The 27,033-nt window shown below is 38.8% G+C and overlaps 1 protein-coding gene across 1 annotated transcript in view; it reads left to right on the forward strand.

Moving 5' to 3' along the window:
• The window catches only part of CNOT9 (CCR4-NOT transcription complex subunit 9), a 28,304-nt gene extending 3,728 nt beyond the window's left edge, over window positions 1-24,576 (forward strand). Inside the window, exons 2-8 of the mRNA XM_082841555.1 lie at window positions 6,003-6,182; window positions 8,017-8,132; window positions 10,042-10,151; window positions 14,822-14,931; window positions 20,419-20,517; window positions 20,733-20,824; window positions 22,250-24,576. Of these exons, the coding sequence (XP_082697681.1) occupies window positions 6,003-6,182; window positions 8,017-8,132; window positions 10,042-10,151; window positions 14,822-14,931; window positions 20,419-20,517; window positions 20,733-20,824; window positions 22,250-22,418 (876 nt within the window). The 3' untranslated portion in view covers window positions 22,419-24,576. The remainder of the gene's footprint in view (window positions 1-6,002; window positions 6,183-8,016; window positions 8,133-10,041; window positions 10,152-14,821; window positions 14,932-20,418; window positions 20,518-20,732; window positions 20,825-22,249) is intronic.
• The last annotated feature ends 2,457 nt before the right edge of the window (window positions 24,577-27,033 follow it).

The raw sequence follows: 27,033 nt of genomic DNA on the forward strand, positions 1-27,033 counted from the left end.
TAATTGATCTTGTTTTTGATGTTGGAAGTGTTGAGGGTGATAACTAATAGTTCAAATCAGACTTCTCATAAATGACTTTGCCTCTGGGTATGTTAATTGAACCCACTATTTACTCAAATCCAACTGTAACAGAATATCAAACTTAAACTTCTGTATTGGGTTCTTAAATAATTTCTTCAACTTGGAGGAATATTTGTGATTTCAGTCCTATAGACAAAGTAGGACTCACTGATTCTAGAGAGTAGACTAGAGTTTAAATGTAATTCTGCCATATACTTGCTTGTGTAAACTTCAGTATATTAAACCTCCCTGAACCTGTTTCCTCTTAGAATTTTGAGAATAATTTGAGGTAATCCACAGTGACTGGCACATAGTATTTCAGTAAACATTGCCTCCTATTAAAAGTTCTTAGAAAAAATCAAACCTAGTCTATAGTAGAGGGCTGGGTGTGGGGTTTTCTGAAAGGAGTATAGAGAATTTGGGGGGGAATGGAATGTCCAGTAATGTATCTTGATTGTGGTGGTGGTTACTTGGGTATATAGGTTTCTCAAAATTCATTGAAATGTACACTTAAATGGGTGCACTTAAAAGTTGTGTTGTATGCAAATTGTACCTCAGTAAAATTGATTTTTTTTTTTTTTTTTGCGGTACGCGGGCCTCTCACTGTTGTGGCCTCTCCCGTTGCGGAGCACAGGCTCCGGACGCGCAGGCTCAGCGGCCATGGCTCACGGGCCCAGCCGCTCCGCGGCATGTGAGATCTTCCCGGACCGGGGCACGAACCCGCGTCCCCTGCATCGGCAGGCAGACTCTCAACCACTGTGCCACCAGGGAAGCCCAAACTGATTTTTTTGTAGCCAGTTAGTTTAGTCTCTCACTTGTAACTAAAGAAAGAAATTTTTGAGATTTTAGAGCTGAGACTTTTGTTAATTTAGTTCCCTCATATAACCAATGATAAAATGGAGGCTTAGAAAAGTAAATGATTTATTCTAGGTCACACAGTGGTAAAAATGGCAAACTGTTTTGAAGCCACTTCTAGGTCCCAATCCAGTGTGCATTCCAGTTATGTACTTGTGTAGTTACTTGCAAATCAAGGTCTTTTTTTTTTTTTTTTTTTTTTTTTTTTGGTGGTACGCGGGCCTCTCACCGCTGTGGCCTCTCCCCTTGCGGAGCACAGGCTCCGGACGCGCAGGCTCAACTCAACCACTGCGCCACCAGGGAAGCCCTTTCTTATTATTTTTAATTCTTTTTTGGCTGCACCACACACGGCCTGCAGGATTTTAGTTCCCCGATCCCTGGATCAAACCCGGGCCCCCTGCAGTGGAAGGTCAGAGTCCTAAACACTGGATCACCAGGGAATTCCCAAGGTCTTTCTTATTCTTAAACTTGACAACATGTTCTTAATTCTAGGTCTGTAAAAGGGGTACAGGCAGGATCTGTGAGTTCCCTGAAATTATGTATAAATTTTAGGTAAAAATAAATTATGTGCAAAACAGTTTGAAATTGTGTATTTTTCTGAGGAAAAGATCCAGAGATTTCAATTCAAGAAATGCTACCCTCTGCTTTTGTGGTAGTATCCTGCCGTTATTGTTAATGTGTTTAAGTTAGGTAGTTTCCAAAAGGGAAATCAGATAAATTTGCTTCTCTACCACTGGACGGTGTGTGCTGGTAGATTGTATCAGCCACAGCCTCAGAAATGTATTAGTAAATTATAAATTTAAAGAATTATAGCAATTGAACTAGGAATCTTTAGAGGTAATCTTTAAATAGAGAATTGGAGGAGGAGGAAGTCTGCCCACCGTTTACTCATAGTTCCATCAGTTGTAAAATGAGGATTATAACCACGGTGCTGTGATCATTCAATGAAACCATGCTTTTCAAAAGTACAATACAGGGACTTCCCTGGTGGCACAGTGGTTAAGAATCCGCCTGCCAATGCAGAGAACACAGGTTTGATCCCTGGTCTGGGAAGATCCCACATGCCGCGGAGCAACTAAGCCCCTGTGCCACAAGTACTGACCCTGCGCTCTGGAACCAAGCCCGCGTGCCACAACTGCTGAAGCCCTCGCACCTAGAGCCCGTGCTCCGCAACAAGAGAAGCCACCACAATGAGAAGCCTGCGCACCACAACAAAGAGTAGCCCCGGCTCGCCGCAACTAGAGAAAGCCTGTGTGCAGCAACAAGCACCAAACACAGCCAATAAATAAATTAATTAATTTTAAAAAATAAATAAATAGGGCTTCCCTGGTGGCGCAGTGGTTGAGAGTCCACCTGCTGATGCAGGGGACACGGGTTTGTGCCCCGGTCAGGGAGGATCCCACATGCAGCGGAGCGGCTGGGCCCGTGAGCCATGGCCGCTGAGCCTGCGCGTCTGGAGCCTGTGCTCTGCAACGGGAGAGGCCACAACAGTGAGAGGCCCGCGTACCGCAAAAAAAAAATAATAATAATAATAAATAAATAAAAGTACAGTACAGTTCCCTCTTTTTCCTCATCTACCCACCCCCTCTTTTACTTCCCACTCCCTTTTAGGAAGGCATCAATTTTCAGATTCTAACATTTTTGTGACAGGTGTGCCTAAACGATCTTTGGGATTCAGAAGGAGAGTCAGATGCATTTGGGGTTTTTATTACCATCAAGATCTAGTAAGATGCTGGAGTTGTGCTTTGGGGCTTTATTCAGGGATGAAGTCCAAAGTATTTTATCAGTCGTCTGGTAATATAAGTTAATATAGAAATCAGTACGTAATTCAAAATGTAAATATATGGGAATTCCCCGGGCAGTCCAGTGGTTAGGACTCGGCGCTTTCACTGCCGGGGCCCGGGTTCCAAGATCCTTCAAGGCAAGCAGCATGGCCAAAAAAAAAAAAAAAGAGCAAAAATACTTATTTTTTATTCTCCAAAATAACTAACTTTCCTTGTGTGTTATAAAATTACTTGTTAATGTCGGTAGGGAAGGGGTGTGTGTGTGTGTGTGTGTGTGTTGGTGGTTATCACTAGCTGAATTATGCCCGTCTGAGCCATGATTTGACATAGGGAACTATGTCAAACTATTTCACTGACTTTTCCCATTAAAATGATGGTTATTAAGTACCTCATAATCTCAATAAGTAGAGAATTTCTCTTAGTATCAATGATATTGTTCATGGGTGTTGATTGTTTTTCAGATTCTGCTGAACTAACAGCAGTAACATTTTAATTTTTGTCTGAGATTTTTATATATTTCCTATTTCTTTTGTCTAGGTCACAGGAAATAGTTTTTTGGAAAGTTGTGTTTAGATCAGACCTAATCTTTCAGGCAAGTGAGAAGCAGCATTAGCAAGGCGGTTAAGAGTATGGACTCTGCTGCCAGACTACCTGAATTCAAATCCTAGGCTTTGCCACTTAACTTTTAAATAACGTCTCAGTTTTCTCATCTATGAAATGAGGGTGGTAATGACAAGTATTTATTTAAGACAGTGCCTGACAGAGTAAGCACTATGTATGTGAGCTCTCACTTTTATTTTAAGAAATAATTGTATTCATCCGATAACAAATAGGTATTCAGTGGGTTTAAACTAACTCCTCCTATTAAATTTGGGGCAAAATTCATCAGGGGTGATGAAAAGGAGGGTCCCTACCTCAGATATTTCCTGGTACCAAACTGCCCTAACTGCCTTCTGGTTGTTAGAGTGGCTGCAGAACTCATCTCTAAGCTTATACCTGAGGGCCACATTACCACCTACCTGACGTCCATAGCTCTCTTAGAACTAAAGTCCAATGGAGGCTGCAGAAGTTGGAGTATTACTGGCAGCAGGTTGTCATGGCCTTAGGGACCCAAGTAGGCACCAGATATTGACCCTCCAGAGTGCCAGCACCACTCCAGGGGCACGATCTCCTCTGCTGTAGTCAAGCCAGCTCTGGAAACGTCATATGTGGAGATAGGACCTGGTGTTCAGAAGCCACAATATGCTGACTAGTGTCTACCAGTGCAGCCTGGCGTTGTTCACCTAGGGTTCCCCAGGACAGGATAGGGTACAGGGTGCTGGGTACAAGTCACAAATTGGCTTTAGAGAGGGTGATGGAGTCTACTGATGGTGGTGTCTGGATGACAGGCCTCTAGGAATGACTAATGACTAATCAGGATAGACACTATATTGCTGGAGCATTGTCTGTGGGGCCCTCTTTAGGATTGTGGGTCATCCAAGAGACTGTGGGCAGGAAACCCAAAGCTAAAATTTTAGCCCTTGTTTCTACTGAGCTTTTAAGGTGATGTAATACTCTAAATGTAAACATATCCTATCTTCTGGTGGGAATTACATTTCCAAAAATAATTTTTAAAGTCAAGGGCCTATCTGTGGCAACATAGAAAAGTCAAGTGCTTGGACCATACTGTTTTTGCTGTTGGGAGCGGAGGGCAGGAAAACTATTCCTTCTGCATCATTTAGGAGCCTATGTTTTCTTGAGGTGCATCACTGATGGGAATTACAAAGCAACTTTTAGCAGATTACTCTGAGGCACTTAAAGAGGACTTAAATTACATGGTATTTTAGTCTGTTTAGCAGAACACCTTGTGGTTCATTCTAGCAAGCAAGAGAAATGATAAACGTTAAACTAAAAGCTTCTAATCAAGCTTCCATTTATAGAAGGCAATTGTTCAGCTTGAGTAAATGTGACTACTACTCAAAGTCCATCTTAGACTTCATTCTGTTCTTCAGCAAACACAGTTTTCCTTTTTGTTCCTTATTTTTATATCTGTGCGATGGGTAGGTCATCATTCTATCACACTAAGGTGTAGTGGGAACATGTGCATAGTGTGAGAAGCTGGTGTAATATGGTTCAAGAAAGATTGGAATATGCAACTTTTGTACTTGGGTGAATTGAGCAAGTTAATTCCTCTGAGCATTAGTAGTTTCATCTGCAAGTGTAGATCCCTTTTTTCTGTCTACCTACCCTATAATTCCTCATGGTTTGGGGGGAAATTAAGTGAGAAAATATTGGGCTAGGGATAGAAATCACCATGAATTTGTTAGGACTTTAGAGCCAGAAATAGCAATGGTTATCATTTTTCTAGTTTCCCATCTTATCTTCCAGATAAGAATAGTTAAGGGACTTAACCAAGGTAACAAGCCTGTTTGACAAATGTGAAGAATTATAGAAGTGCTCAAATTTTTTGGAATATTGAGATTCTTTAGCACAATAAAGAAAGCATGTTCTGTTTATATAGTCCCTACCCGAGTAAGGAATGAATGAATCTCTGAGGGGTGGAGGTACAATATGTATAAGAATCATTAGAGGGGGGAGTTTTTCCAAATTACATAGATTTTCTGCTTCATGGAGGGGGATGCTGGAATTACTGGGGAAGGAAGAGCAATGTGGGGGAGGGCTTTTTCTTTCAAAAACCATCATAGGCACATGGTTAAAAAAAAGAGTTTAAACTATATGCAGAAGATTTTATTGTATACAATGACAAGTAGGTCTCCCATATAGATTCCAACCTTAGAGGTAACTACTGTTAACAGTTTCTTATGTGTACTTCTAGAAATGTTGTATATAAATATATAAGAATATATGTGTGTGTTAATGGAAGCATATATGCTGTTCTGCACCCTTTTTGGTTTTTTTTTTTTTTCTTATTTAGTATCAGCACAGTATAGAGCTAACTCTTTTTTAAGGGGCTATGTAGTATTCCATATAAAAATGTACCCCTGTATATTTAACCAGTTCCTTATTGATAGATGTTGATAGACTTCAAGTTTTCTGCTTTTAAAATAGTGCAGCAGTAAATATTCTGGTATATCTTCAGTACAGCCCAAGTAGACCTGTAGGATAAATTTCTAAACATGGAATTATTAAAGAGTGTGTGCCTTTTAGATTTTGATAGATTTAATTCATTTACATCAAGTATATGTATTTAGAAAAGCTCCCCTAGTATTTACAAAAAATATGTTCCCTCCAAAGGCTACTGCAGAGTAAGACTTGATTTGACTCTAATGAAACTCACGTTTACTTTCTTGTTTTCACTTGAAGCCTGTGCCTACTGCACTGGCTCAGGTGGATAGAGAAAAGATCTATCAGTGGATCAATGAGCTGTCCAGTCCTGAGACAAGGGAAAATGCTTTGCTGGAGTTAAGTAAAAAGAGAGAATCTGTTCCTGACCTTGCACCCATGCTGTGGCATTCATTTGGTACTATTGCAGCACTTTTACAGGTGGGTATATATCCATGAGTTGCATGTCATTCCTGTTTATCACACTTGTATCTCTCTGCCTTTGCCCAAATGATTATGAAAACTTTGGTAGGATGGTTTTTTTCTTTTTATTATTTTTTAAAACTTTATTTATTTTTTTAATATAAATTTATTTATTCATTTATTTTTGGCTGCGTTGGGTCTTCATTGCTGCGCGGGGGCTTTCTCTAGTTGCGGTGAGCGGGAGCTACTCTTCATTGAAGTGCACAGGCTTCTTATTGCGGTGGCTTCTCGTTGCAGAGCACGGGCTCTAGGTGTGCAGGCTTCAGTAGTTGTGGCATGCAGGCTCAGTACTTGTGGTGCACGGGCTTAGTTGCTCCGTGGCATGTGGGGTCTTACTGGACCAGGGATCGAACCCATGTCCGCTGCACTGGGCAGGCGGATTCTTAACCACTGCGCCATCAGGGAAGTCCTAAATTTTATTTTTTTAATTAGTTTATTTATTTATTTTGACTGCACTGGGTCTTCATTGCAGCACGGGGGCTTTTTGTTGTGGCATGCGGGCTTTTCTACTCGCGGTGCATGGGCTCTAGAGCATGCAGGCTCAGTAGCTGCAGTGCGCGGGCTTAGTTGCAGTATGTGGGATCTTAGTTCCCCGACCAGGGATCGTACCCGGGCCCCCTGCATTGGGAGCACGGAGCCTTAACCAGTAGACCACCAGGGAAGTCCCAGAATGTATATATATTTTTTAATGTTAGCATTTGTAAGAATCTGTTTTAGAAAAGTCTAAGGTACTTGTTAAAGTGCAGGTTCTTGGATCCTACCCAAGAGATTTGATATATTTAGTCTAAGATGAAAAATCTATTTTTAACAGGCAGCTCTCCCACACCCAGGTGATTCCAATGTACATGGTGTAAGAGCTACACTTTGAGAAACACAACTTTAAGAGTGCTACAAAATAATATTTACTACATGGTGGGGGGGATGGAAAGGAAGGTATAAGAACTGAAAGGTATATTCTGGGGAAAGAAAATGTTAAGATAAAGGTATAACAGCTGTAGGATTAAAGGTGGGTATTCTTGTACATTGAAGAATAAATAACTGAAATTTGGTTCTGACCAGAACGGTCATTTGTGGGGAATAAATTGATACAGTATAGTCCTAAGAACCAAGATAGAATGATCATCCTTTAAAGTATTGTCCATAATTCCCAATAATTAGATCAATTTTTTTAATCTATTAAGTAAATTCATATTCTGTCCCTACAACACGTACCCAAGAAACTAATCTTTCTTATAGGAACATTTTCTGTGTAAAAGTTTTACAATTAAGATAAATGGAATTGTGTTCAGCAAATCATTGCCTTTCAGCGGAGAATACATATATTCCCTGCTGTTTGTACATATCCCCACACATATACCCATGTTCTTATCTCCCCCTTTTGCGGTTGCTACCTGACCAAGGAGAAACTTTTTTGTGAGTCACTGTGGTTGATTTACTAACACTTTCTGGCTAGCTATCTCATCACTGCAACTAAAAGTAGGGTGTTGACAAAAGGGGGGATTATAAATATGAGTCCCTCAAGTGAAAGCCTCAACAGGTGATGCAGGATATAGGAGGAAGTATGGTTGACCACAGTTGCCTCCATAGAGGTCTTCCTAGAGATATATGTAGAAATGTCTCAGATAGTCTCAGTCAGGTATATTTATGATGAAAGGATAGGAGTATTGTTTATTTCTTCCCCCTCTTTTAATGGTTCGCTTCTTATAGGATACGTGGAATTAAAGTTATTTGCTTTCATACCATGGGAATTAAAGTTGTTCCTTGTTCATCTGGTGCTGATTTCCATTTTTAGGAAATTGTAAATATTTATCCATCTATCAACCCACCCACCTTGACAGCACACCAGTCTAACAGAGTTTGCAACGCTCTGGCATTATTGCAATGTGTAGCATCACACCCAGAAACCAGGTAAATACTTTGAATGAGTGTGTGGGTAGAGGTTTGTGTTGAATGTGGTCCTAACTTCTGAATGATGAGAGGAGGGTCATGCAGTAGGGTGCACGTGTGTGGGTGTGGATCTTTGGGACTCTTCTTTTACTTTTTTTTTCCTCAAGAATTTCTGGTCTCTAATTCACCAGATTTTAGTGTAGTAACAATATGGTATTGTTTAACATGTTCTTATATAATTAATTTTTTGCCTTTTCAAATTATGGTAAAATATAAATAATGTAAAATTTATCATTTGAACCATTTTAAAGTATACAGTTCAGTAGTATTAAATACATTCATAATGTGCCATCATCACCACCATCCATTTCCATAATTCTGTTCATCCTGTAAAACTTAAACTCTATACGCATTAAACAATAACTCCCCATTCCCCTGCCCCCCAGGCCCTGGCAACTACCATTCTACTTTCCGTCTATGATTTTGACTATTCTGAGTACCTCGTTATAAATGGAATCTTATAGTATTTGTCTTTTTGTGATTGGCTTATTTTACTCACCATAATATCCTCAAGGTTCATCCATATTATAGCATATGTCAGAATTTCCTTCCTTTTTAAGTCTGAATAGTATTCCATTGTCTTATTTACTTTTTACCCATTGGTAGCAAGGAACTTTAAAGGATTGGTGGTCACCTCTCAGGAAAGGTCAGGCATACAGCTACTTCTCCCTCCTGAATCCATGGTAGGCATCACTGTGCCACGCATGAGGCACAGTGCATGGCATTTAGTAGGAGTTCAGTTAGTATTTGGACTCAGCACTTTTTTCTCACATAGTAAGCCAGATTTGGCTTCAGAATCTTTTTTAACACAGGATTTTAGGCAACCTCTGTAATAAATGAGAATTGGCTTTCAAATTGAGACACTTTTGCCTTCCTGCTATATCTGACGGATTAAGGGGAGATTCTGTTCAGGAATCTGCTTTGTGACTTTTATGGCCTTAAAGCACTTAATAGTCATTTTATTAAAGCCTTTCCTCTCTTTGTCAGGTTTTCCTTATAAAATCTGAGTGCTAGGCTGGCACTGACCTTTCGGAACTTTAGAAACATTGCTAAGAAAATTACTTTTAAGTACTTAAAAATGCAAGAGTACTTTCTTAAAATTTTTGGGTGTTGGCTCTCCTGTAAGTTATAATTATAAATTATATAAAGTAATAGACTGATTCCATATTAGTTGCTGAACATATTAGCTGCAGATTGAAATGTTTTTAGGATACTTAGTGTATCTGAAAGCTCTAACCAAAAAAGAGTATTTAAGCATAACAGATAAACCTTGATAATGGCTGCTTTATTTTGTTGTCTTGGTTTATAAGTTTTTCTCAGCTCCTACCTGTGAATATTACTGTTGACCCATAAACTAGATGAGGGAGGGCATCTAGGAGAATCTCTTGGGCCCTTAAGTGCATTTTATGACCTATTTTTTAAAACTTGCAGTTGGATATTTTATCAGTTTTTAAAGTACTTGGTACTGAATACAGGGAAAATTGTGTGTTCTCTTAACCATTGGTCTAGGCTAGGGTTTGAAGCCTTGACACTATTGACATTTTGGGCTGGATTAAGTCTTTGCGGTGGGAGGAGGGGGATAAGAGGGGACTGTCCTGTGCATTGTAGGATTAGCAGCATCCTGGCCTCTGCCCAGTGGATGTCAATCCCTTCAGTATGACAACCAAAAATATATCCAGACATTGCCCCTGAGGGGGCAAAATCACCCCAACTGAGAACCACTGGTCTAGACTAATGACCAGTAACAGTCTTTCCTAGAGATTCCTTGGTCAAGCAGTGTTATAGGCCTTATAGAATTAACCACCTGGGAATGTTCAGAATCCTTAGAAATTAACTCTGGGCTCTGAATGTGATTATTTTTTTCTTTTAGGTCAGCATTTCTTGCAGCACACATCCCACTTTTTTTGTACCCCTTTTTGCACACTGTCAGCAAAACACGTCCCTTTGAGTATCTTCGGCTAACCAGTCTTGGAGTTATTGGTAAGTTATTAGGATCGTTTCGCAAGCCTGGGATCATCATCATTCATAATAGTGGTCTTAGGTGTTTTGTCTGTTCTTTTGTAGCTTTTGTTCACCAGTTATTCATTTTTGTCTTCGGGGTTGAGTCTAATAAATTAGTTTTTACTAATAAATGAATATCAGAACATTATTGCTCTTACCAAGTACCATTCTGAGTATTGTTAATAAGGCTGTAAGACCCAACATTTGGGATTAAATTCAGTGTGTATGTAGAAATGTTTAATAATTGTAGGGAAAGTAAAGAACAAGAGTGTTAACCAAAAGATTATTATTACAGGAGTAAGAATTTGAGTTTGTTTCTTGGTTTGATTTTTCATCTTTGTCACTTCTGAGCTGTTCTCCCATAATTCCAGGGATTTACTTTCTGTTTTAGCTCGTTGAATTTTTGCATGCTCAAATTAATGTTTCCATGTACATTTATTATGGGAGATGTGTCTAAAACGCTATATCAGCTATTTCAGATCTTAGACTCCTAGGTAGTAAAATCTTTAGATTTGTGAAATGTAAATACATTCAAGAAGATTTCTTTCCTAAATTGCCCTTCCTTTTTTCAGTGTCTTTTTCTCATAGTTTTTGCTCGACATACTAACCAAATAATAAGAACATTAGTTATACAAACTTTGTTTTGTTTGGTTATTATTTTTATGTTCAACCTGTGTTCACATCCTTATGTTTATAAACCATGAATCAGGAAGTATAATTTAAAAGTTTGGTATTTCTCAGGAACATTTTATTCTACTTTTAAGAAGTAACTGTTATCTCAAACTCCAAATGAATGTTATTGTTTTTTACATCTTCTCCCAAGTGGTACTGTAATTAGAAACTTTTTTCCCAATATATTCTTTCCAGCTTGTAAGATATAAAAACGTCTCGTGTAGGATTTAAAACATCAACATGATTCCAGCCAAAAGAAAACACTTGTATTCATTATTCTAATTCAAATCATCCTACTTCTGCTGTTTTTTTTACTACTGTGGTTGGATGATGCACTTATGTGTTGTTAGGGTAAATGTTGACTGTGGTGGTGGGTGGAAACAGTACTTGGACGGTATTAAGCCAGTTGTCTACCCTTGCATGTATTTTTAGAAACTCAGTTTCTCCCAAGTCATTGAGAGTACAAGCAGAAGGTGAATGTTTGGGCCTAGACTTTTTCCTGCAGTTCAAGGGTTATCAGACAAGTTTGAATATAAATGAAGTGATATGTAACATAGATTAGAAAATACTTGAAACTGAGTAAAAGTAAAAATACAACGTATCAAAATTTATAGGATGCAGCTTAAAGTAGGGCTTAGAGGGAAATTAGTAGCATTAAATGCTTATACTAGAAAGAAAGAGAGGTCTTCAATCAGTGAGCTAAGCTTTTCTTTAAGAAACTAGAAAAAGGAGCAAATTAAACCAGAGCAAACAGAAGGAAGGAAATAATAAAGACTAGATATCAATGAAAATATGAAAAGAAAATCAATACATAAAATCAGTGAAACCAAAAGCAGTGTTTTTTTGTTTTGTTTTTTGAGATATAATTGACATATAACATTGTATTCGTTTTTGGTATACAACATGATTTGGTATATGTATATATTGCAAAATGATCAGTACAGTAAGTTTAGTTAACATCCATCATCACACCTAGGCAACATTGTTTTTCCTTGTGATGAGAACTTTTTACGATCTCTCTTTTTAGGATTTCTCTTAGAAGCTTTCAAACATACAATACTGTATTGTTACTGTGGTCATCATGCTGTACATTATACCCCTGGGACTTATTTATCTTATAACTGGACGTTTATACCTTTTAACCACCTTCACCCATTTCATCCACCCCAATTTTTTATTGAAAAAAATTCAATAAAATTAATAAACCTCTATCCAGACAGACTGATAAAAAAAAGAGAAGGCACAAGTTACAAATACCATAAATGAAAGGGGGTGCATTATAAAAGACTCTACAGACAATTAAAAAGATAATAAGATAATACTGCTAATAACTCTTTGTCCATAAATTTGACAACCTAGGTGAAATGCACAAATTCTTTGAAAATACGGTCTGGCAGAGTGCACTCAAAAAAAAAAAAAAGAGATAAGCTGAATAGTTTTTGTAGTTAAAAACCTTCCAACATAGAAAACTCTAGGCCCAGATGGTTTCAACTGGTTAATTCTACCAAAAACTTAAAGAAGAAATAACACAAATTCTGTTAAAAACTTTTCCATAACATGGAGAGGAGGCTTCTCAACTCTTGGTGAGGGCAGCATTACTCTGATAATAAAAACAGAAAAAGAAGTAAAAAGACTATAGACCAGTATCCCTCATGAACACAGATGCAGAAATTCTCAACAAAATGGTAACAAATCAAATCCAACAACATGTAAAAAGGATCATAATGACCATGTGGGTTTTATCCCAGGAAATCATTCTGGTTCAACTTTCAAAAATCAGCCATTATGATTGACCGTATCCACAGACTAGAGATGAAAAATCATGTGATCTTCTCTGTAGTTTATAAAAACAGCCTTTGACAGAATTCAGTATCCATTCGTGATAAAAACTCCAGCAAAGCAGGAATAGAGGGGAACTTTCTCAACCTGATAAAGTACGAAAACAAAAACAAAACCCTTCAGTTAAGATCATAGTTAATGTGAAGAACTGAATGTTGTCCCCCTAAGATTGAAAACAAGGCAAGGATGTTCATTCTCACCAGTCTTATTCATTCTCATCCTGGTTATCCTTACCGGTGCAGTAAGGCAAGAGAAAAAAAATAAAGGACATACAAATTAGAAAGGAAAAAATAAAATATTGGCTACATTTTATAGCTATAAATGGAGTATAATCTTTAAAAATTGTGAATCACTATATTGTATACCTGTAACTTGCACAGTATTGTACAGAAACTATACTTCAATAAAAAATTTTTTTAAAAAAAGGAAAAAGAAAACTGTTCACATACAACATGATTAACTGCATTGAAAAGTCTTGAAGAATCTACAGAAAAAAGCTACTAGAACTAGTGAGTTTAACAAGGTTGTAAGTTATAGAGTTATTGTACAAAAATCAATTACATTTTTGTGTGCTTGCACTAAACAGTTAGAGATTGAAATTTCACCAAAACGTGAAAAACTTGGGTGTAAGTCTTACAAAATATGTGCATAGTCTATAGCTAAAAACTATACAACAAGGACAAAAGAAATCAAAACCTAAATAAATGCAGAGATACACCATATTCATCAATTGGTTTATCGTTAAGATGTCGTTAAGATGTCGTTCTCCCCCAGATGATATATAGATTTAGAGCAATTCTAACAAAATCCCAGTAGGATTTTTTTTATAGAAATTGACAAGGTGATCCTAAAATTTTATCTGGAAAGACAAATGAACTAGAATATGCATTTTTTAAAAAGAAGGATAAAGTTGGAAGACATATACTACCTGATTTCCAGACCTCCTGGAAAACTACAGAGTCAAGACAGTGTGGTATTGGAGAAAAGATAGACTCGTAGAGCAGAATGGAGAGTACAGAGATAGACCCACACAATTATGGTCAATTGGATTTTTGACAAAGCTGCAAAGAGAATTTAGTGAAGAAAGGATAGTCTTTTTCAGTAAATCGTGCTGGAACAATTGGATATCCATATGTAAAGCAAAGAACCATGATCTACACCTTGCACTCTATACAAAATTAACAAAATGGACTTTAGACCTACATGTAAAAAATCTAAGTGAGATAATAATCTGCCATCTGCAGCAGGCCATGTTAGTAAATTATGGTATGTGCTGTTTAGAGATGTAGCATTTGTAGATTGTCAGTTCTCGTTAAAGTAAATGATATTACTCTCTCCTGAAGTGATTGACTTTAGTTATTACAGGTCCAGTTAACTAAGGCCTTTCATATAAAAGCTAGTGATGCGTTGGGCAGCTCAAGGAACAGTCATTTGTTTAATGGGACTCTGCCTCCCTATATGCAGAATGGAGAGGATATCAGTGAACTGTGTCTGACACCCGGTCAGTGGTGTAAGTTTAGAAACCAACAGAGTAATAGAATTGGGATGAATTTTAGAAGTCATTGGTCCAACTCTTATTTTATAAAGAAACAGAGGCTTGCAAAGGGAAGGTAACTTTGTCAAACTTAGGTAAACTAGTTGTGGAACCAGAATTGGAATCCAGGTGTGTGTGTTTCTTGTTTAGGTATGCCCTACAGTGTTTGTGCTCTTTGGGAAAAGAGGGCAATTGAATAACCAGGAAGTAATGTTTGTTTATGCCTATTGTGACTTAAGTAGGATTCAGACTGACATCCTTTCTTTGCTACCTGGGAATGTGCTTTAATACTGATGTAGAATTCTTTTCTCTTACCTAAGGTATATGGAGAAGAGATGGTGATATTATTGTATGAATGCCTACCAAGAGTGATAGAAAAATTATTTAGATAGCTAAACAGATGCTAACTATATGGTAGACCAAACTTGGTACCTGATCTTTTAGTGTTGACTGATAACAGTCAACCTGTGCTTTTCTTCCTCTTTTTTTTTTTTTAATAAACCACAGTTTGTGTTGTATGTTAAGTTCCACAACTAGCTGGATGAACAATTTTAGTTGGAAACCCTGACTCTGAAATAATTTTGTTTGTCCATATTTTCTTTAGGGGCCCTGGTGAAAACAGATGAGCAGGAAGTAATCAACTTTTTACTGACAACAGAAATTATCCCTTTGTGTTTGCGCATTATGGAATCTGGAAGTGAACTTTCTAAAACGGTGTGTGTTTTTATCTTAATTAGATTCTATATTGTTGACTCTTGGGCTACTTCTTCATGGTTATCATTTTCTGCCTCTCTTCAGGTTTTTTGAAACTTTCATGAATGTTTTTTCAAACTTTCATGAATGTTTTTTCTCTTTTAAATAAAAATTGTTATATAATGATGATTTTAAAACCCAGACCCGGGGCTTCCCTGGTGGCGCAGTGGTTGAGAGTCCGCCTGCCGATGCAGGGGACGCGGGTTCGTGCCCCGGTCCGGGAAGATCCCACATGCCGCGGAGCGGCTGGGCCCGTGAGCCATGGCCGCTGAGCCTGCGCGTCCGGAGCCTGTGCTCCGCAACGGGAGAGGCCACAACAGTGAGAGGCCCACGTACTGCAATAAAAAAAATAAAAAATAAATAAAAAATAAAACCCAGACCCGTCAGAAGAATATCATGTTAAAACACTAAATTTCTCCCTTTCATCTGAACCCACTTCTCACTACACAGGTGTATTATTCCAGACATTTTTTTATGCATAATCAAGTGTATATATACTTGAGCTTCTCCCTACTTTGCACTTTAACCATGGATGATAATGTGACTGGTATAAATTCTTAACCTCTTATTTTCCCTCTCAGAACTCCATTGCCATAGCCCTGTTGTCTTCCGGTATTGAATGTTGTAGTGAAATCTTGGGTCAGCCTAATATTTTTCTTTCATTGGTGAACTTGCTTTTTCTGTGTGGTATCTATAAGCTTCTTTTATAATTTTTAAGTTCATTTGATAATTTTCTTTTCTTTTGGCTGCGCTGGGTCTTCGTTGCTGTGCGCAGGCTTTCTCTAGTTGTGGCGAGCAGGGGCTATTCTTTGTTGCAGTGTGTGGGCTTCTCATTGTGGTGGCTTCTCGTTGTGGAGCACGGGCTCTAGGTGTGCGGGCTTCAGTAGTTATGGCACGTGGGCTCAGTAGTTGTGGCTCATGGGCTCTAGAGCACAGGCTCAGTAGTTGTGGCACACAGGCTTAGTTACCCCACAGCATGTGGGATCTTCCCAGACCAGGAATTGAACCTATGTCCCCTGCCTTGGCAGGCGGATTCTTAACCACTGGACCACCAGGGAAGTCCATCATTTGATAATCTTATATCAGATTTTTTTTCTGGAAGAGCCTACTCTTTGTGTCTCTTTTTTGGTTAATTTTATAGTTTTCCCTTTGATTTGTTTTGGCCTCTTGCTTCAGCAACATCAGTTATGCTGTATTGTCTATTTTTCAAATATATATTTTTTCCCTCTCTACTTTCTATCTTTAATTTCATATCGTGATTTTTCTCAAGGCTACTTTTCCATGTTGCTGACTATTTTTAGCAATATCTTACTTCTGCTTCCAAAGTGTATCTAGTCACATTGACTAGACTAGTCACTCTAATTTTTAATTTGGTAAATACTTATTGCTGAGTTGGACATAAGTAGATGTAATGATTTAAATTTTTTTTGTTTTGAATTCACAATACAAATAAAGTAAAAATTCAAATGCTACTACAAATGGGTATACAAACAAATGGAAGTCTCCTACCATAGCCTCTCAGTTCTTCTCTCCAGTGGTAACCAGTATTACTACTTTCTTGTAGAATCCTTCCAGAAGTATTCCGTGTATACATATAGCAGTTTAATTTTGTATTAATTTTTTTCCTCTAGTCTCTGCCTCTCACTTCTCATGTCCTTTCAGCTCTTCTTTGAATTTTTTATGTTCTTTGAATTTTTTAAAATGTTCTTTAAAGTCCACATTCTCTTCAATTTCCTTGAAAATGCAGATAAGTATTACTTGTTACCCCTGTGTAGGGTATGTCTCAATAGAAGTTTCCCTGTGGGCGTCTTTTTATCCAAGATTGCCATTTGTTTAAAAATAATGGATGGAAAGAGAGATGTTATGAGCTGAAGTTGGCAGCTTTTAAGTCAAGTATTTTACCTCTGAATACTTTTCCACCCAGCCTGCCATCTAAGGTTTGTGTGTTAGGGAGGATTTAAACCTCTGTCTTCAATTTTCTCCTAACACACAAAGAATAAGTGACATGTGATCTATGTTCATGCTTTTCTTTTTTCTTTGTTTTTTAAATAAATTTATTTATTTATTTATTTATTTATCTATTTATTTATTTATTTATGGCTGCATTGAGTCTTCATTGCTGTGCACAGGCTTTCTCTAGTTGCGGTGAGCAGGGGCTACCCTTCGTTGCAGTGCACGGGCTTCACATTGCAGTGGCTTCTCTTGCTGTGGAGCACGGGATCTAGGTGCGCAGGCTTCAGTAGTTGTGGCTCATGGGCTCTAGAGCACAGGCTCAGTAGTTGTGTCTCCCGGACTTAGTTGCTCCGCAGCATGTGGGATCTTCCCGGACCAGGGCTCGAACCCATGTCCCCTGCATTGGCAGGCGGATTCTTAACCACTGCGTCACCAGGGAAGTCCCTATTCATGCTTTTCTTCTCTCATTTGTCCCTTAATTTTATTCCTTTTGTTAATTTCAGTGGCTTTCCGGGACCAGATTGGAATGGTTACAACTGTATTCTGTCATTTTTTATTCATAGTTGCCTATGAATAGGGTTTTTTCAAGTTGGCTTCTTATGGCTGGGACAGAAAAAGATTCATTGCTTCTTTAGTGACATTTCTTCCAGGAGCCCCCATCCTAATGATCCCTCCCCTATTTACATTCCTTGCCCATTACTAGAATTAATTCATCCTTGATGTGTAGATGTTCCCATTGACCTTTACTACGCTTCAAGTAGAATACTTTTCCTATCCTACGTTTTATGGTTTATAGTCACTTCCTGGCAAGTCTTTCTTCTTTTGCTCCATGCAAGCAGACACCTCGTTGTGTTCACTTTTTATGTACGATGCTTAGTCAAACGTCTTGCCATAGTAGACACCCAGTAGAGCAGAGGTTCTCAGTCAGAGCTGTGTGGCATGATCACCTGTGAAGTGTTTTTGTTTCTTTGGGGGTTTTTTTGGCTGTGTTGGGTCTTAGTTGCGGCACACAGGCTCTTTTGTTGCAGCGAGCGGGCTTCTCTCTAGCTGTGGCACGTGGGCTCAGTAGTGGCAGCACCTGGGGTTAGTTGCCCTGCGGCATGTGGGATCTTAGTTCCCCGACCAGGGATCGAACCCGTATCCCCTGCATTGGAAGGTTGATTCTTAACCACTGGACCACCAGAGAAGTCCCTGTGAAGTGTTTTTAAAACATCAATGTCCAGGTCCCATATCTGACCTACTGAACCGTTCTGCAGGGTGATAAAGTATGGACATTTGTGTTTTTTTTTAAATCCCCCTGGGTGAGTGTATAGTATAAGTTATTTTGGAAAGCTGTTATTTTGGAAAGCTGTTTGGCAGTATCCACTATAAACATAAACCTACCCTATCACCCAAAAATGTATACCCAAGAAAAATGAGCTCTCGGGAATTCCCTGGCGGGCCAGTGGTTACGACTCCACGCTTTCACTGCCAAGGGCCCAGGTTTGATCTCTGGGCAGAGAACTAAGATCCCACAAGCCACACAGCATGGCCAAAAAAAAAAAAGGCTCTCATGGGCATCAAAACATATATAGGAGTATTTATAGCATTTTTACTATGCAGGGTAAATTGTAGTATAGTTACAAAATAAACTACACAATAGTTAAGAAGCATGAACTGCTGATACATGCAATGTGGCTGATATTATGTCAAGTGAAAGAAGCCAGATATATATGAGTTCATACCATATGACTCATATATGTATGTGAAATTCAAGAACAGGCAAGAACAGTCAGTGAGGATAAATCAGAATAGTGATTACCTCTCAGGGAAGGATATTGACTGGGAAAAGGCACAAGGGAATCTTCTGGGGTGCTGGAAATGTTCTGTATTTTATTTTATTTAAAATTTTTATTTTATTTCATTTTTATTGAAATATAGTTGATTTACAATGTTGTGTTAGTTTCGGTTGTACCGCAAAGTGATTCTTATATTTTTTTTTCTTTTTTTACATTCTCTTCCATTATAGGTTATTACAAGATATTGAGTATAGTTCCCTGTGCTATACAGTTGGTCCTTGTTGGTTATCTATTTTATATTTAATATTGTGTATGTGTTAATCCCAACCTCCTAATGTTCTGTATTTTAATCTGGTTGTGGTTCACAGATGTGTAGGATATAAAAATTAAGATACACTTAAGATTAGTGCACTTTACATATTTTACTGTGTATATGTTTGTATTAGTTTCTTATTGCTGCTATAACAGATTGCCACAAGCTTGGTGGCTTAAAACACCACAAATTTATTCTCTTACAGTTCTGGAAGCCAGCAACCGTACATCAGTTTAACCAAGCTAAAACTAAAGTCAGGGTGCCAGTAAGGGCAACATTCCCTCTGGAAGCTCTAGGAGAGAGTCCCTTTCCTTGACTTTTCCAGCTTTTAGAATTGCATTTCTTGGCTCACTGCCCCCTCTTCCATCTTCAAAGCCAGCAGTGTAGCATGTTCAAATCTCTCTCTGCTTCTGTCACATCACCTTCTCCTCTATTGTCAAATCTCCCTCCACTTTCCTCTTTAAGGACACTTGTGATGATTATATTTAGGGCCCACCTGGATAATCCAAGATGATTAATCTTCCCCTAAGATTCTTAACTTAATCACATCTGTAAAGTCCCTTTTGCCATATAAAGTAGCATCCCCAGGGTTTGGTGATTAGGACCTAGATATCTTTGGGGGCCATTATTTAGCCAACCACAATGTTATACCCCAGTAAAATAGTAAAATAGAACAATTCCCACAGTTGTTTCTGAAGAGCAGCTGAGGAAGAGAATCATTATAATAATCATTTGACTTGAATTAAACTAGTATTTTTTTAATCCCATCTATGTAAGAGTTAATGAGCTTAAAGTGAGTATATTCTTTATTACTGTTGGAACAATTTTCGAAGGGAGGCTTAAAAGTCTTATTTTCTTTAAGATCTTTTAAGAATAAGAAAAGATTTACCTAACTCATTCGGAAGAGATGAGGCATAGCTGAATTGCTAAAATCATCTTGGCCCATGGAAAAGGGAAGAGGCTCTGTGTTTAACTAGGTTTGATCTCAACTCTGAGTTAGTAGCTTTGTCACTTGGGACCTTAACCTGGCAAGTTATTGATCAACAGTTACACCTGGCACATAGTAGGTGTTCAGTAACAGACAGTCTCTCTGTTTTTAAGACTCTGATAATTACCTACCTTTTATGTAAAATGAGAATAACAATGGTACCTACCTCATAGGTTTGTTGTGAAAATAAGATAAGGCATGTTATGGCTTAAGGAGAAATTCCAGCACATAGTAAATGTCCAATATGGTAATATTTATTAATTTTTTTGTACTATGCGTGTCTCGTCAAGTAAGTTATATAGAATGCAAGGGTATTTGCTTAGTTTTCTGCTTATGGTTATTCCTGGGAGAAAAACAGACAGTTGGAAGACAAGTCTGAGCAACGTTTTGGACTCCTTAATTTTGTTTTACTCCAGGTTGCCACATTTATCCTCCAGAAGATCCTCTTAGATGACACTGGTTTGGCTTATATATGTCAGACGTATGAGCGTTTCTCCCATGTTGCCATGATCTTGGTGAGTTCTTTCATTTGCCTTCTTTGAAACTGCTTCTGATCACACAGCTTAGTCGCTTTGCAGTCGATACTGAGCTGCTTCAGTCTCCCAACTAGAAATAACAACTGTGGAATCTTGTATAACTGTTCTTGCAATATCTGCTCTCTGATATCAACTAGGATTATTTTGTGTTTTGTGTGTTTTTTTCCTATCCCACCTTGTTTTGGGGGAAACAGGGTAAGATGGTCCTGCAGCTATCCAAAGAGCCTTCCGCCCGTTTGCTGAAGCATGTAGTAAGATGTTACCTTCGACTCTCAGATAATCCCAGGTAAACATTTATAGGATTTATAGGACTTAAATACTCTGGTGAGTATTTCAGGGGAAATACTCTAGTGAGCAGTTGCCCCATCTCATGGGGTAGCTCCTATGTCTTTAGGACAGGGAAGGGATAAAACTATATTTAGCTTGTCTGAGACAGACCTTGATTAATTCCTTTTAAAATCTGAAGTACTGAATTTAAAAATCCATCAGAGTTTTATCTCCCCACTGGAACTCCGTACCCTACTCTAAAATTCCAGAGAGTTCAGACAGTGAATCTTATGATACATTACTCCTGTGGTTTGAGCTTTCTGTTGCTACTCCAGGTGGTCAGAAAGAAAAGTATACTTTCAAAGGTCTCTTAAGAAAGGAACAGGCCCAGAGGGCTCTTGAATTATATTTCCAGTTCTCTTCCTGTAAAGTCCTTGAGCTAATTGTTTTATCTCCCTATGTTCGTAATCTTTCTGCCAGAAATCATACATTGTAGATACAATGCGTTTTAGAAATATTTGACCTTTTGCTTTGTAAATCCATAATTCATGCTGAAAGCCACTTGCTCAGATTCTGCTAAACCACATAATGGGTTGATTTCTGTGTTCTTAGGAATGAGGATAACTTGATTTAATGTGAACTCAGCCTCCTGCCACTGAGGTTATTTAAGCCCTAACTATTTCTTTGACCATTTTGTCTTGTTCTTTAGTGGTTCCTGTTTTCACCAAAGTTTGAAAATATGTTTATTTAAAACTCTCCTTGTACAAAGAAACTAGGCTGAGTACAAAAGCTATAACTTTTCTTAAAAAACAGCCTTATAAATAGTTAACATTTACCTTTTTGAGTTTTCAGATTCGACTTTTACTGGTCATATTTTGAAGTAAATGAAACATTTAAAAGTTCATCTGATAATAATGTTACCATAGATTTGTTTTTACTGCTCATCTCTTATTAAGGGTTTTAACTATAAAGCTGAAGCTGTTTTTGGAAAGACACAAATTTATATCAGTTTAAAGTTCATTAATTTATCATACTATGAGTGAGGTCATATCCCCTGTTAATGTACTGATTTTGGAATATTTCATTTACTATATAATCCATATATTTCCAACATGAGTATTATGACAATGTTTACTGTAATAAATCAGAAAGCAGTTTGAATTGAAGTAAATTATTGCACCATTTTATTCCATTTGCTTTGTCACAAAATTCTACATTGGGGCATCATTCTGAAAATGTTTGCAGACAACAGATCCTGGAGCAATCTGAGCCTATGCCTAACATAAGCTTTAAAGAATTTTAATGGCTTCTTAAAGTACCTTGACAGAACCATAGATTCCCAGGATTCTATGTATTTATATCTAAGAAAAGGGCTCTTCCCTGTCCCCCAGATATGGGTTTATTTGTTTGGTCTCCCTGGTCGGTTTGTTTATTTCTGATGTAGGGCACGTGAAGCACTGAGGCAGTGCCTCCCTGACCAGCTGAAGGACACAACCTTCGCCCAGGTGCTAAAAGATGACACCACCACTAAACGCTGGCTTGCACAACTCGTGAAGAACCTGCAAGAGGGCCAGGTCACCGATCCCCGGGGTATCCCCCTGCCCCCTCAGTGATCCTCCCCCGTCCCCTCCCACTACTCCCCCAAGTTGGGGAAGGGAGGGGGAACCTGCGAGGAATACAGCTCAGGTTTTATCGCCGACTGGGAATAGACGACCTCAATGCTGAACTGCACTGGAGAAAAGGGGCACGGTACCCCTGCTGAGGTGTATGAGCTGCCATCAGGCTGCCTTGAGGACCTGGGCTCCTTCTGCTACTCCCAGGAAACGGGCTCCTGACACAGTGTTCTGCCACCACAGCCAAGGAGGGTGTCAACACCAGCAAATGCTGTATTTGCAGCATGCCCAAGATGACCGTTCTCCCTCACCTCTACCCAGCCACTGGCAGGGAGGGGAGACAGTGGTGACAGCAGCAGCACTCTAGGCATGGTGAACACCTGGGACCAAGCCATGTGGCGTTTTCTTATTTTGCCTTCCTGGAAGACTCAAGATGTGTCTCTTCATCCTCTCTCTCAGTATTTGTTTACTTTGGTTTTTTGTTTTTAATCTCAGAGAGAGGTGTATTTAGTGGACACAAGCTGTAATATTCAGCAAAACTTTGTCAGTTGGTACTGTTTACAAGTCTGTTAGATGCGTAAGCTCAATAAAAAGTTGGTCTGGGCATTACATCCCCTCTAGCAGGCCAGTAGCTGCATGAGCTGTTGGGAGGAATGGGAGGCAGGGGAAGGATATAAAGCCAAAGGACAGCAGGAACCCACCACCTGTTTCCCTTCCCTTTCGCATTCTTTTACCCCTAGTTCTGGATGCCATAAGGACCTTAACCTTGCTTTTGGCTTTAGCTGCTAGCATTTCCAAATCTCCGTGCTTTTCCCTTCTTCACTTCCCTCCTATTAAACTTAAAACAGACGTCTTAATTCATCAGGCTGTCCTGGAAGGGTATTGTATTGGGGGAGGAGAGGAGATGGTGGACGTCACCTTCAGTTCAAGTCCTCAAAGATATTTTCTAGATGACTTTTAAAAGGGAGGTGTCTGTGCTTAAGATGATAGGCTACTTGATCCTATTCTTTGCCCTAGTGTGAATCTACAGTTCCATCTGTCTTCGTGATTGTACTTGAAGCAGTATTAGCTGAATGAGTTAATTTTATTCAGATTTAAGATAGAGGGCTGGACTCTGCTTCCTCACTTATTCCGTCTTTTTTTTTTTTTTTTTTTTGACACATTCCCCTTTGGTCTATGGGAATTACAGGGTTGCCACTAAAATATTTTACACATTTTCATATTGTGTCAGAGAATCCCCCTTCCTGCTCTGGAGCTTTAGGTGACTCTATTCACAATCCAGAGGCTTGAATCTGCAGTGTAAACTGCCTTGCTTTCCCCCAGTCCTTCCCCCTGCCATCACCTTCTTTCTCTGTCTCTAATCCCCATCTCCAGTCAAAGATGGGATTATTAACCCAACTAGAGAGAGACCAAGTATTTTTGGCCCACATCTCACATGATTGAAGGTGTCCCTGAATACATTTGGGGAGGGTTTATAAGGGGCAGGCTCAGAGAAACCTTTGCAGAGGCAGTTTGCCAACCCAAGGGCTCTTTCAAGCCGACTTTCACAAAGGGAGCCGGCTTGTTAGTTGGCTTCTGTCTCTTTAGAGCCAAGAAAGTAGTAATTAAGTAGCCTAGATGTAGAAAGGGTCGGATAAGCACTTATTCCCCTGCTTTCCAAAATGAAGAGGAGAACCAGGCCAGCTCTCACTAATCTCAAGCCTGAAGAGAAGAGGTCTTGGAGAAATCAGAGAACAGCATGGACTGGATAAATGTCTTGACTCCCTTCAGCCCATAGTTTTGACCTGGAAAGTCCAGCTAGGGTAATCCTGATTTTTGCCAACCGCCTTCCTTCTGAGCCAAAGTTTTCTCATTCCCCCTCCTCTGGGGAAGCAGCTGAGGGCCAGGCCTTGCTCCCTGAAAAATTCTCTTCTGCATCTTTCGGTGCATTGGCCATTGTACTGTGCCAATAGTATCTTAATTCTTGTACCATCTATTCTCAGCTGGCCTTGGACCCCATGTAGGAGTTGCGGGGAGGGGTGGAAATGGGTATTGTTCCTTGTAGTTGATCCTGATGTCCTGTGTGTATAAAGAGGACCCCTCCCCCGCCCCGCATTTTCTGTGTTCCATCCTCACTCCCTCAACAGGATTGAAATAAAACATGCTTCTGTTTTTGTAACAATAATTTTTCTTTTAAACTGGAGATTTTATTTTGTCAATATCGAGGTATCTAGGCACCGTGGTCAGATGATCCTCATCAACCTTGCCTCTACCTCTGTTGAACAACACACACACACTGCCAAGAGGGCAGTGATGGTTCCTTTCTAGATAGGTTCTTTGGGAGAAGATTACTGATGTATAAAAGCTGTTTGCAAGGCTGAGATGGTGCCCTTTTTCTGACAAAGTATCTCTTGCTGGGGCAGAACCTCATTCCTGGCTGTAGTAGCCAGAACAGTACTAGTGTGGGAGAGACTTCTATAAATGAAGAGGTAAAGCTTGAAACATTTTATCAAAGACTTTAATATTCATTTCCTTCCAGGGTTCAAGACTTAGAGCACATCTCCAGAGTTGTTTCCATCCCTGTTCCTGGCTCTTAATGGGCGAGAGCCAACCTCTGCTTCCAGCTTCTTTTTTCCAAGGGTTGAGGGCCTTCATTTCAATGATGGAACAGGGCAAGGAGAGGCATTGGTAGCCTTCAGAGCTTCCTTACTAGCTATATGTATGATTCCCTTGCTCACTATTCCTGCTGCTCAAAGGCTGGGAAAGTATGAGGGGGAGAGGGGGAATACACAAAGTTAATTGCTATCAAAAGTCCAAGGAAAACATTTAAAATAGGAAACCACATTTTCATATTGTGTCAGAGAATAGAATGAAATGAGATTTTTCTTTCCAGAATGTTATGGAATTTAAATTTTTTTAATAATACATTTATTTTAAAACCAGATATAATAGGTAAGTTGAACAACACAATCCTAGCTTAACTGACATATATAGAACATTGTCACTGAACCAACAGTATACATATTTTTAATAGCACCAAAAGCTTTTTCCAAAATTGATCATAGCTGGACCATCAAGTAAGCCTCAGGAAATTTGCAGAATAATTGAAAATAATACAGTGTTCTCTGAACACAGTGGGATTAAGCTAGGGAAAAACAACAACAACAACTGGAAAGTCCCTAACTGTTTATAAAACAGGCAGTAGAGTTCTAAATAACCCACTGGTCACAGAAAAAAAAGCACAAAGGAAATAAAAAAAATTAACTGGTAATAAAGATATGCCATATCAAAACCTGTGGTATACAGGTAAAGCACTAAAATATATAACTTTAAACTCACACATTACAAAAGAAAGGCTGAAGTCAGTGATCTAAGTTTTCACGTCAAGAAACTGGGAAAGAATAGCAAATTCAAAAGGTAGAAGGAAGAATGCAGAAAAAAAAAAAGCAATGAAATAGAAAACAGATGTACAATAAGGAAAATCAGTGAAGCCAGAAGTCATTCCCTCAAAAACAGTAAAACTGATAAACCCATAGACTGATCAGGAAAAAAACCTCAACATTAGAAATGAAAAAAGAGGGACTTCCCTGGTGGTCCAGTGGTTAAGAATCTGCCTTCCAATGCAGGGACGCAGGTTCGATCCCTGGTTGGGGAACTAAGATCCCTCATGCTACGGGGCAACTAAGCCCACATGCCACAACTAGAGAGCCCACGTGCTCTGAAGTCCGTGTGCCACAACTAAGACGTGATGCAGCCAAAAATAAAATATTTTTTTAATGGAAAAAGGGACATCATTTATATCTTAGAGTCACCAGTATCATAAACTTCCAGAAACTATAGAAAAGGGGAACAGATCTCAATTCACTTCTTTAAAATATATATATTTATTTGGCTGTACCAGGTCTTAGTTGTGGCACACGGGATCTTTAGTTGCGGCATGCGGGCTCTTAGTTGTGGCATGCGGGATCTAGTTCTCTGACCAGGGATCAAACCCGGGCCCCCTGCATTGAGAGCATGGAGTCTTAACCACTGGACCACCAGGGAAGTCCCTCAATTCACTTTTGAAGCAGTATAACCCAGCCACCAAAACTATCAAAGATATCACCAAAAAGGAAAACCAGGTGCTAATCTCTCCCGGGAATGTTAATGTAAAACTGCCAGACAAAATAAGCAAGTCAAATCTAGTGCTATATAAAAATGATAATAGGTCATATCTAATTTGGGTTTACTGCAAAAATACAAGATTGATTCAACACTTGAAAACTAATGGATTCAATTCACACAACATATAAGGAGAAAAATCAATCTAGACAGATGCAGGAAAGAACACTATTCAACAGCTATTCATGATTTTAAAAAACTTTGAAAACGAGAAATAGAAGGGTATATCCTTAATCTCATAAAAATCTTACATATGTATGTAGATAGGTTAAATATAGGTAGGTAGGTTAATTGATTACACAAATATATATGTGTGTGTGTGTGTAATCACTTTGACCCAAAATAAAATTTAATTATAATTTAAAGAAGTTAAAAGTTTCATATTCATGAAAACAAAAAAAATTTTTTAATAAAATAAAAATCTTAATAAAAACCGTACAGTAAACCTCTCAATGATAAAATATTGAAATCATTC

The sequence above is a fragment of the Leucopleurus acutus genome (assembly GCF_964270905.1).
Source record: "Leucopleurus acutus genome assembly, chromosome: 6".
Lineage (NCBI taxonomy): Eukaryota > Metazoa > Chordata > Mammalia > Artiodactyla > Delphinidae > Leucopleurus > Leucopleurus acutus.